At 47.8% G+C, this 12,482-nt stretch overlaps 1 protein-coding gene across 1 annotated transcript in view; it reads right to left on the reverse strand.

Annotated features, from left to right (window-relative positions):
- HK2 (hexokinase 2) overlaps positions 1-12,482 on the reverse strand; it is a 65,698-nt gene that overhangs the window by 9,188 nt on the left and 44,028 nt on the right. The window contains exons 6-12 of the mRNA XM_043468069.1: positions 11,977-12,076; positions 11,458-11,641; positions 8,607-8,762; positions 4,831-5,064; positions 3,436-3,740; positions 2,055-2,203; positions 1,662-1,781 (exon numbers count right to left, since the gene is read on the reverse strand). Coding sequence (XP_043324004.1) covers positions 1,662-1,781; positions 2,055-2,203; positions 3,436-3,740; positions 4,831-5,064; positions 8,607-8,762; positions 11,458-11,641; positions 11,977-12,076 — 1,248 coding nt within the window. The remainder of the gene's footprint in view (positions 1-1,661; positions 1,782-2,054; positions 2,204-3,435; positions 3,741-4,830; positions 5,065-8,606; positions 8,763-11,457; positions 11,642-11,976; positions 12,077-12,482) is intronic.

Genomic DNA, 12,482 nt, shown 5'->3' on the forward strand with positions numbered 1-12,482 from the left:
GGCACTTCCAAGCATTCGGAATGTTGAAATAACATTACTGTAAATGGTCCTTAAATAATCTGGCATGCAGAGGCCCCAACAGCTGGGGAGAGCTGCCCGTGGCCTCCAGCTAAGCCAGGTGGCTTGAGGCCTCTGGGCTTCAGAACCTGCTGATGTCCCCTTCAACAGGCTGATCTCAGCAGAGCAGAGCCCAACTTACAGACAGAACAAAGACAGAACCCAGCTTCTGCTTCTCTTATTCTTAGCTTTCACAGTTCTAGACTGAACACCTGCTGCTCACAGAAACTTAGAACATATGGCATAAATGCAGTACAGTGACCTGGAATTTTACAATTCAGGCATGAAAAGAAACAGCTGACATGTCTTGGGGGCCACCAGATAAATATATAAGCATATATATATGCATATAAGCATATATATATATACATGCTATACTTGAAAAGTATGTTAAAAATATTTCAGTAGAAGAAGTATACTTGAAAATCTGTTAAAAATATTTCAATAGAAGTCTAGAAGCATATAAACTGGAATTCTTTTATCTTCCTATTAATCACATTTTATACATTTCGTATTATAGAGACTATACTTTTCTTAAAAATATTATTTTGGTCTTAACACCAGTGTTTTCCCGAATCATTGAGATTCCTTCCAAAACACTAGTCGTTAATATGAGGCAGTGAACGACTCATGACTTAACTACTTCCCAACTGCTGAATAACTTAGTTTGTTTCTAATGACTGTTATAATAAGCAATGTTTCATTAAATATCACATAAATATTTATATACATGTTTGATAAGTACTTTTGGTAAACTGATGCAAATGAGAAGGCTTTGAAAACCAATGCATTAATACTGAAAAAAATATGTTGAGACAAAGAAGCTGGAAAAACTAAAAGCAATCCTAGACTAGTTAACACTGGACAAATGTTAACAGATGTTGGGAAACACTGGATTAGGCAGGGTTTTTACCAGGACTTCTAACACCTGACCTATGCCAGCATTGCACACGGTAAATTTAACTCTCAGAGGGGAGGGCTAGGAGGCATTTACAAAACTCATAAGTGATATAAGGTCTGCTGTGAGAGCACCAGATCTTTATCCCCTGCTTCACTCATCCAAGGCAAGCTGACAGGGAATAAAAAGCAAAGGTGACACTCGGGAAATATGACATCCAAACAGAAGATGGAGTGAAATGTCCTGAGCCCAAAACAGGGGCCTCAGGGACAGCTGAGCATAACTGACAGCATGGACTCATGTGTCAAGAAACTGGAATGAAATCATGGCTATATGACCTACAAGGTACTTGGCATCTCTGTAGACCTTGTTTTCCTTTCTGCAAAATGGGCACACAAACACCTACCATATATGGTTGCTGTGAGGGTTAAATGATGAAACCTAGCAGAGTACCTTGCATAAAATACTTTTTAAAAATGTCAGTTGTTGATATTATTAGCATTGTCATCATTAACCCAAAGATTGTTACCTACTTGACTCTCACCAGCTCTGACTTGCTCATTCCCATCAACAAGCCCTCCCCCATGATTGATCACTAATGCCCTTCTTTTCTTCCTCTCGGGTCAGCTTTCTCCCTTGCTCTAAAACCCTGGCTGGTTCAAGTTAGTACAGCCCACAGGAGAGCCCTCTGGGAAAGCACTGTTACCTCGTCCAGGCTGTTCTGCTGGCAGGGGAAAGAGAAAGTGAAACCTAGAGGCAGGGACACACCCTTCATGCCCATGTACTCCAGGAAGTCTGCAATGCACTGGACGATGTGGTCAAAGAGCTGTAAGGAGAAGGTGGGCTCTGAGTGGGGTGGTGGGTGGGGGCGGGAGGGTGGGCAGGCCAGGGCAGGCTGCACCCAGCAGGGCCTGAACACCGGCTCTGGGCCTCTACCCAAGAGAAATGCCAGCTCAGGCACATTCTTAGGTAAGGCCAGCCAGAGCCCTAACCCACCTATTCCTCCCCAGGACCACGGGTGAAAGCAGAGAAAGCACTGTCCCCCCGGGTGAGAAGGGGGAGTCTCCTGGAGCCCCTCCCAGGGGTGCGCCCATCTTACCTCGTCCCCTGTGCCGTGCATGACCTCCTGTGGGATAGAGTAGATCTTGTTGTGCATCTCCACTCCGCGTCGCTTCCCGTTCCGTACACGCACCAGCAGCACCCGGAAATTGGTACCCCCAAGGTCCAAGGCCAGGAAGTCTCCTTTCTCTGGAAAATAAGCCCAGGAAGATAATTTACTGGGCTAAAGAGAGTGACAGTCACTTTCCCCTAATGGGGAGCTCTCCCAGGAGGCCTGGACAACCTCGGGATAATAGACAGTGGTTTAGTCACTAAGTTGTGTCCGATTCTTGCAACCCTATGAACTGTAGCCCGCCAGGCTCCTCTGTCCATGAAATATCCCAGGCAAGAATACTGGAGTGGGTTGCCATTTCCTTCTCCATGATAGACAGTAAGCTCCACCTAATGATAAAGAAAATAAGGACCCCAGGATTAGAGATTTCCTGGCTCCTTCGTGGTTCTCAAATGAATTCAAGTTGCAGGATCCCAGGAATTACAATGAGCTCCAGAACACAAAAATGGTGATATGGTACACTCCAAAATATCCAAACATGCCACCTGTACAAAATCAAAGGCCACCTTACATAAGGTTCCAGAATACAGAAGAGAGAAGGAACAATGGAGTCCAACTCTTTAAAGAAAACTGAAGGGAAATTTTTCTAAATGAGAAAACCCTCCTTTGTAGGACAGTCACAATGTACTACACGCCTCAGTCACAGTTTCCATGCAACCGTCAGGCAGCTGCAAGAGGGAGGCACTGCATTCCCCTCTACAGAGGAGCGAGACCTGGATGGACCAGGGTGCAACAATACAACGTGTCCCTGGTAGCACAAAGCAGCCATAAATAATATGCAAGCAAATGGGCATGGTTGTGTACTAATAAAACTTTATTTGTAAAAATAGGCAGTGGGCTAGATTTAGACCATGGATTTTAGTTTGCCAACCCCTGACCTTATAAGATCTAACCCTGGAACCAAAATGCCTAGAATTGAATCCCAGCTCTACCATCTTCTAGCTATGTGAGGTTGGGCAGGTTCCTTAATTTCCCTGTGCCTAGGCTTTGTGTAAAATATAATAGCTTGTTGACAAACAAAATTAACTATCAGTGTCTGTTAACAGTTGAAGATTAAATGAATTAATACGTGTGGAATGCTTAGAGAAGCACTGGACACACAGTAAGCATTCATTAAGTACTTACTACGACCACTGTTGAGTTTTAGCAAAGGAGTACCTTGGTCGAGCTCACTGGACACCAGAATTTCCCAGTACTACAGCTGAAGAAGCACGTGCAACAATCTGACCTGAACACCTAATGCGAAGGCTGAGGGAGTCCTCTTGGAGTGACTGAGCCCTGTGGGCTGGGTGGCGGCCCTGCTGCGTACCTGTGCCATCAGGGGTGGCACACACGTAGGTGGGCAGCATCTTGACAGGGGCGATGGCGTGAGTCTCCTTGCTCAGACCTCGCTCCATCTCTATCTTCATCCTCCTCTTGACCTCCAGCAGCTGCTCACGGCTCAGCTTCAGAGACTCCAGGGTCTTCTGGCGGGCCCGGTGCTGGTCGGCCAGCCGATAGGCCACCGCCGTCACCATGGCGGCCCCCTTGCCGCTGCCATCCTCAGAGCGGAGGAAGCGGACGTCACAGTCGGGCACCAGGCGCCGCACGGTCTTGTGAAGACGCTTGGCAAAACTGCAGTCACAGAGACGGTGTAAGAGTGGGCTGCCCACAGGGAGGGCCAGTGGTACAAAGGGTTGGGGCAGTAGCTCACCACCTCAGCCCAAATGACACCCTAAACACTCTCTCCCTACTCTTTCCCAGGTTGGGGGTCACTGTATGAAAGCTCAAAATATTTAACCGCAACCACCCTGTGAAAAGGGAAGGACCCTTCTGGGAAGCCACCATCTCCTGCACAAACTCCAAGAAGACCCCCTCCTCACAGGCCCCAGCTCCTCTGCCCAACTTATCAGCCTCAGGTGATTCTGACACCAACTACTATTCATGTTTCATCATTTCAGCACATGCTGCCTAGGAAAGACCCAAAAATAGAAACGTCAAAATGATCTTCTAGACTTCGGCCTCTCTTTGACTGATTTCTGCCAAGAACCCCAGAGATATCTGAACAGCTGAGGATTTGTGTGGTGGCTGCTTGGAGCCACGGTCTCCAAGGCCTTTCTACTCCAAGTGTGGCCCATGGGCTGGCAGCATCACTGGGTGCTACTAGAGACACAGGATCTCAGGCTGAACCCAGACCTTCTGAATCAGAATCTGCCGCTTAACAAGATCCTCTAGTAATCTGTGTGCACTTTAAAGTTTTTGAAGCACTGGACTAGGAGCCTAGGGCATGGAAGGGCTGAGACCCTCCACATTCCCCTTCAGTTAATGAAGGGCATTGACCTGGCATTCTTATTAGGTGAAAATGATGAGCTAAGTGGGTACCATAGAAAAATATCTTTCAAGTCCCAACTGAGATTTGAATATTTAAGCACTTATGACCAAGGGATCAAAACATAGACGGCAGGGCAGGATTAATTCAATACCCAGGTGAGCCAGATAAAGCTGGAACTGAGAAAGTACAAAAAAGGAGCCCCTAGAAGGCCAGAGAGCTCCGAGGAAAGCCTCCACCCATGCCGAGGAAACACACTTCCAGCTCCCACTTGCCCAGCGGGGAGCTTTCATTCCACAAAGAACCTCGATGCCGTGGTCCATCTCTGCCACACCCACAGTGCAACGCAGAGTCCCTGCGGGGTCAGGCCTCACAAGGCCCCGCGTGCTGACTCACTGGGGGTGCTTCTTGTAGACAGAGCCGTCGACCCCGACAGTAGAGCGCAGCCGGTCCACGCCCTTGTTCTCCTTGATGCGCCGCAGCACGGCCGCCAGCGTGGCAGCGCACAGGCTGGCTGAGCGTGTGGACACGATCTGGCAGACCCGATGAGTGGCCACGCAGTCCTCATGTGTCGGGTCCAGGCCCAGCCGCACCAGGATCTCACGGGCCTTCCGGATGCCATCCTTCTCCCTGGGGAACAGAAACAGCATGTGAGCTACCATAGCCAGTGGGAGGGAAGACGTGTGCCCACAAAGAAAGCCCTCGGCCCCAGCAAGTGCCATGTCCCAGGGAAGGTAGACACCCACCTCACTGCTCTGCCCACCCATGGAGGGGTGGGGTGAAGAAAGATGCGAGGAAGGCACAAGCTGAGGTCTTCCTTCCCCCCCGCCGCCCCCATACACACAGTCCTTCAGGTGCCCCTGTTTCCCCAGTGAGAACAACCAAGATTCCTTATGCACACACTACGGGAGGACAAGGCCCTGTTCCTGGGGCTTTACACGCCAAGTTGTGTGTATATGAGTTTGCTCATCTCAGGACAGTGGGAATGTCGTCCCTGCCACCAACTATCTCCGACCACAGGAACCCAGCTGTGGAGCCCACCCTATTTTCTCTCTATCAAGCAGTCAGTCGGTTGCACTTCACAATGGAGTTGGCACTGCTTTAACTTGCATCTAGAGATGTTGGTCAAGGATTGATGCTTTCAGATTAGCCCTCTTCTTAGGGGAACTAAGTGTCCACAAATACCGAGCACTGTCATCTCCTCCAAGTTTAACAAGCAGGTACAGTTCATTCAAGTATCCCACTAAACACAAAGTCATTGGGACTGTCTCACTGCTCCTGTTAGCCCCACAATCATCTGTTCTCCACCATCTGGTGCCTGAAACAAGGCCTCCTCAAGTGACAAGTGGAAGTCTCAGGAAGAGGAAACCAGGGCTTCCCTGGCGGCTCAGTGGCAAAGAATCCACCTGCCGATGCAGCAGACACGGCTTTGATCCCTGGTCTGGGTGGATCCCACATGCCACAGAGACTCTAAGCCCGTGTGCCACTACTATTGAACCTGTGCTCTAGAACCCAGGAACCACAACTATTTCGCCCACGTGCTACTGAAGCCCAGGAGTCCACGCTCCACAACAAGAGGAGCCACCACAATGAAAAGTCCATGCACAGAAATGAAAAGCAGCCCCCACTCACTGAAACTAAAGGAAAGTCTGCACAGCAATGAAGACACAGCACAGTCAAAAATAAGTAAATAAATAAAGCTGCAGTTTAAAAGGAAAAAACAGGAAACCAAGTCCAACTTTTCGGATATCGTTGATTGAAAAGCAAAACTCAGGCCATGCTCACTCCCACTCCCGCTGCTCTGCGAAAATGCAGGCCTCAACTCTAACTTTTGGAACTAATGGGCCGTCCAAGGACCTCTTTTTCTGTTATGAAGCAGGAGTCAGGATAGAGCCCTTTCTGAAAGTCGTCAGTAGGGAATGATTGTCTGAGAAGGTCTTACAGATGGCTGAGAAGTGAAAGACAAAGGAGGAAAGGAAGATACACCCAACTAAATGAGTTCCAGAGAACACCAAGGAGAGAGAAGAAAGCCTTCTTAAGTGATCATTGCAAAGAAATAGACAAAAACAATAGCCTGGGAAAGACTAGAAATCTCAAGAAAACTGGAGATATCAAGGGAACACTTCATGCAAAGATGGGCACAATAAAGGACAGAAGTGGCAAGGACCTAAAAGAAGCAGCAGAGATTTTAAAAAGATGGCAAGAATTCACTGAAGAATTGCACAAATATCTTAATGATCCAGATAACCACAATGGTGTGGTCACTCACCTAGAGCCAGACATCCTAGAGATGAAGTCAAATAGGCCTTAGGAAGCATCGCTACAAAGTTAGTGGTGGTGATGGAATTCCAGCTGAGCTATTTCAAATCCTAAAAGATGATCCTGTTAAAGTGCTGGGCTCAATATGCCAGCAAACCTGGAAAACTCAGCAATGGTCACCGGACTGGAAAAGGTCAGTTTTCATTCCAGTCCCAAGAAGGGCAATTCCAAAGAATGCTCAAATTATCATACAATTGTGTTCATTTCACATGCTAGCAAGATAACACTCAAAATCCTTCAAACTAGGTTCAACAGTACGTGAGCCAAGAACTTCCAGATGTACAATCTGGATTTAAGAAAGGCAGAGGAATCAGAGATCAAATTGCCAACATCTGTTGAATCATAGAAAATGCAAGGAAACTCCAAAAAAATATGTACTTTTGCTTCATTGACTATACTAAAGCCTTTGTGTGGATCACAACAAACTGTGGAAAATTCTTAAAGAGATGGGAATATCAGACCACCTACCTGCCTCCTGAGAAACCTGTATGCAGGTTAAGAAGCAACAGTTAGAAGGGGACAGAGAACAACAGACTGGTTCAAAACTGGGAAAAGAGTACGTCAAGACTATATATTGTCACCCTATTTATTTAACTTCTATGCAGAGTACATACGTGAAATGCCAGGCTGGATGAATCACAAGCTGGAGTCAAGATTGCCAAGAGAAATATCAATAACCTCAGATATACAGATGACCCCATCCTAATGGCAGAGAGCAAAAAGGAACTAAAGAGCCTCTTGACGAAGGTGAAAGAGGAGAGTGGAAAAGCTGGCTTAAAACTCAATGTTCAAAAAACAAAGATCATAACATCCGGTCCCATCACTTCATGGCAAATAGATGGGCAAAGAAATGAAAACAGTGGCAGATTTTATTTTCTGGGGCTCCAAATTCACTGCAGATGCTGACTGCAGTCATGAAATTAAAAGACACTTGCTCCTTGGTAGAAAAGCTATGACAAACCTAGACAGCATATTAAAAGCAGAGATATCACTTTGCAGACAAAGGTCCATATAATCAAACCTATGGTTTTTCCAATAGTCATGTACAGATGTGAGAATTGGATCATAAAGAAGGCCGAGTGCTGAAGAATTGATGCTTTCAAATTGTGGTGCTGAAGAAGACTCTTGAGAGTCCCTTGGATTGCAAGGAGATCAAACCAGTCAATCCTAAAGGAAATCAGTCCTGAATATTCATTGGAAGGACTGATGCTGAAGCTGAAGCTCCAATACTTTGGCCACCTGATATGAAGAGCCAATTCATTGGAAAAGCCCCTGATTCTGAGAAAGGCTGAGGGCAGGAGAGGAAGGGGGCATCAGAGGATGAGATGGTTGGATGGCATCACTAAGTCAATGGACATGAGTTTGAGCAAGCTCCAGGAGATGGTGAAGGACAGGGAAGTCTGCATGCTGCAGTCCATGGAGTCGCAAAGGGTCAGACACCACTTAGCGACTAAACAACAAAGGGAATGAAATACCAGGGCTCCAGGAAAGGAGAAGTAGATGAAAATGAATCATTAAAGGGTCGACAGGGAGCCTCTAGCATAAAGCTGAGGTCCCTGTGCCAGACAGGAACAGGAGTGTAAAAGTGAAAGTCCTTGTATGGGGGCCAGCTCTCCCCATGACTCCCCATGAGTCACTCTGGTAGTCAGCACATTCAAAACAGACACAAGTGGGAAATATCTGGCAAGTGACATCAAGCCACAGGCCTGCCAGGTAAGGCCAAGCCTCACGCTGGGTGAGACCCTCCTGCTGTCCACATCTGAAGGGTCAACAGCCTGTGCCTCTTCCTCACTCCCCAGCCATCTGTCCACCCTTCTGAGGTCCCAGCAAACAGAAAAGGACCCACGGCTTACCCTTCAATATCTGAAACATCTTTGGTCTCAAAATGGCCTGTGGCAAGAAGCTCAGGGCTGAGCTTCCCCCCAAAAAGCAGCTCCTCCTTGGCCATCTTCACTAGGATAAGCCTCACCAGTTCCCCCATGTACATTCCACTGATCATCTTCTCAAATCTGCAGAGAGAGATACAAACAAAATACAAACAAAATAAGTCTCTGCTGCCAGCAAACTTGACACGTCCTTGTGGAAGCAGCACATACCCATGGCGCCTATGCAGAACAAAGCTAAGCAAACTTGTGTGGCACTGACCAGGAGTGAGACGTGTAGGGAAGTGTCTGCTGCTGCTGCTAAGTCGCTTCAGTCGTGTCCGACCCTGTGCGACCCCACAGACGGCAGCCCACCAGGCTCCCCCGTCCCCGGGATTCTCCAGGCCAAGAACACTGGAGTGGGTTGCCATTTCCTTCTCCAATCGAAGTAACAGGCGGGCACAAATGGGGTTGGAGGCACTGGGAGCTTAGGCTGTCTCTGCAGGCGGGTGGGCCTTGAACTATGGAGAAGGAGGGTCCTTTAGCAGCCAAACCAAACATCCAGGGAGTGTGGGACACTCTACCAAAGCTTGAATTTGAGGTGAAGTGGGTTATGTGGTAGGGTAGCAATTTTTAAATTAACTTTTTCTCTAGCAAGGAAATGCTGTTTTTAAATGAATTCTTATGCAAAACCTCAGTATTTATTTCAAGCAGAAAAAAAACAGGTCACTCTAATTAAATTTGGGAGCACAGGGCTAGCAACTCGTCACTTCAAACTTCCTTACCCTTGCAGGCCATTTGTGGCTTCCTGAGAAAACAGAACAACGTGGGATGGAAGAGGGATTGGGCAAGAATAGAAGGACAGGTCGGGACAGATGAGAAGGAGCTCTAAGTGTCACCTGGTTTGGGGAATCTGGAAGTGAGACATGTTGGCCGTTTCTGAGCAGGAAGATGACAAGATAGCTGAGAGGGAAGAGGGGTAATTTATTTTTTCAACACTAGGTGACACTGTTGTCTCCATAAGGCAGTCTTTCTGGCTTAGATATATGACAGGAGAAACCAAGCCCTTACAATTCTTTCTAGCCAAAAAAAGGCCCTTTCATGGTATCTTAGAAAGGATCTAGGTCCTAGAGAGAAGAGGTACACAGGGCCTTCAGAGAAGGCCCAGAGCAGGGTGTGGAAGAAATTCCGAAGTCACCTGCTGCAAACTACAAGAGAGGAAGCCGGGCCCTCAGGAAGTCACTTGCCCAAGACCCACAAACAGGTATGGCAGAACTAGAGCTAAGTGGAGAGCTGGTAAAACTGCTTGAGCAGGAGGTATGTTTAAAATGTTTAAGCACCAGCACAGGCACGCTGCCTGAGAGGCAGCCCAGCTTCAGCAGTAAGGAACTCACGTGTCTACTCTGTACCGTCTCCAAAATAGCTGGTTCTGTGAGAGGTAATGGAGGGGGCCAGTGGAGCTCGGAAGTGTGAGTGGTAAAAGTTTTTATCTCAGGTTTTAGAGTTTCAGTCAGTGTTTGGAACACATTTATTTAGAAATATAACCAGTGAGAAAAAAGTTCGTATTCAAGCCCAGCAATAACTTCAGGGACAGCTGATGCATTGGTAATATGTCCTCCCAGCCTTTTTTGCTTGTTTGTTTTTTGAGCAGTTTTTTCTGTCCATGAATTTCTCACCAGCCATGGCAGACACAGCCAGTATTCTATGAATGGACTCACTTTTGAACATGTGAGAGAAGCTTGTGACTTAAATAAGCTGTGCTTTGAGGAAGCAAGGACACCCCCGCTGGAAAGCAAAAGCCTCTCTTATAAAGCTGGTTTATAGGCTGGATTTTCCCCTCCAAGCAGGGATAAGTACTAGATCTCCTACAACAGTCACAGCACCAGTAAGACCATAGAGGGCCTAGGAATTCCCTGGTGGTACAGTTGTTGGGACTCCGAGCTTTCAGGGCTGAGGGCCCTGGTTTAGACCCTGGCCAGGGAACTAAGATCCCGCAAGGCTCAAAAAAAGGCCAGAGAGGACTTGATTGCTCAAAACGTTTTGTAATTGCCTTTAGAGCTTGTGGCAATCCCTGTTTCAAGATCTTTAATAAGGACATTAGGCAAACGCTTGTGAGACTGAAATAACGTTTTGTAAGAATCAAAAGTAACTAAAAACCAAGTCTGACCAGGTTGGAGAATATAGCACCCAGGGACCAAAAAAAAAAGTTAGAGCCCCTCCTCCAGTCCACTCAAGGACCCTGGTTGGACCACAGGTCCAGAGAAGGCGGCCAAAGGGGCTCCTTAACCAACTTTTCGACAGGCCTTGGGTCTGCCTACAGCTATAGCAAGAGGCCCTGGGACTCCTGCAACTCAGCCTAGCTCATAATAGGCAGCAATTAGGAGCCAACTCTCAGCCTCATGCCCTGGGCAGTGACAGAGGTAGGAGCCATGAAATGAGCTTTCAGATACCTTACCTTTGCTATCTCAAAATGGCTTTTCTTATGTGGTGCAAAAATTGTTTCTATGGACAACGTACAGACTAAAGGCAGAGAGAAAGAGCAGGGCAGCACACTTAGAATACGATCTTCTAAAATGACCACTCTTGAGAGTCAAATTATTAGCCATAATCTGGTTTGTCCACTTGCTCTATCTTTTGTAGACAGCTCTCAGCATCTGATAGTCACAATATAGGTAATAAGCACATTTCCATAAGCAGTGGGTGCCTTGGCAACTTTAGGGGCTATATATAAAGCTTATATATATATAAAGTAAAAATAAGAACCACCCCCTAGCCCTGGCCAGCCCCCACCTCAGCTGCTGAGCCCAACCCTTGAGCCCACTGCACACAGGGGGCCGCTCACAGTTGCTTCCCGGGGTTCAGAGAGCCCATGTCGATCTCCTGATCAAACTCCGTACGGATGTCATCAAGCGCGCCGTCATCCCCAAAGGCCCCCCACTCCATATTGATACACATCCGGCCCTCATCGCCCTCCACCGTGTCGATGTGGCGCATCTCTTCCATGTAGCAAGCGTTGCTGCCCGTGCCTGGACAAAACAAGAGAATGCTCAGCACCCACTCACACTGTCCTCCCCAGCCCCCGGCCCCCATCTCCCTCTTAAAACTCTGTCCTCAGACCGCTCAGTGTGACTGGGATTCCTCCCTGCAGACTCCTGGGGCATCTCGACACGGTTCCACCCACTACCACCCACAACTCCTCAAGTCCTGGCTTAGCCCTCAAAAGTGACCACACCATTATCTTCTGAAGTACAAAAGAAGATCCAGGCCAAGGATTCCTCCTCTCTTGGCAGCCCACTGCCACAATCCATTGGCCAGCACTGCATTCACACACCCACAGCGCTCACACCCAGAGTTCACGTACCCACAATGAGACCAATCTCACAGTTCTGGTCATCATAGCCACAGGTCATCATGGTCCCAACGGTGTCATTCACCACAGCCACAATATCGATATCAAAGTCCTGCAGGGATACAAGGGGGGCCCTAACTTTCACTGTCACAGAAAGACTGCAGACGTGATGATGAAGAGTAATAAGACACACAGCTCAAGTGCAGGGCTAGAGCCGGAAGTTGGGTCCAGATCCAGTCTCACGGCAGCATCTCACTTCCCACCCCACTGGTCTTCATCATAGAGGACTTCCCTGACAGCAGGCCTGCAGTCTAGTTCACAGCCATTACTACGCTAAGAAGAGCCTGTCTCTTGGACTCTGTGGGAGAAGGCGAGGGTGGGATGATCTGAGAGAACAGCATCAAACATGTATATTATCAAGTGTGAAACAGATCCCAGTCCAGGCTGGATGCATGAGACAAGTGCTCGGGGCTGGTGCACTGGGAAGACCCAGAGGGATGGGATGGGGAGGGAGGTGG

The sequence above is a fragment of the Cervus canadensis genome, chromosome 5 (assembly GCF_019320065.1).
Source record: "Cervus canadensis isolate Bull #8, Minnesota chromosome 5, ASM1932006v1, whole genome shotgun sequence".
Classification (NCBI taxonomy): Eukaryota; Metazoa; Chordata; class Mammalia; order Artiodactyla; family Cervidae; genus Cervus; species Cervus canadensis.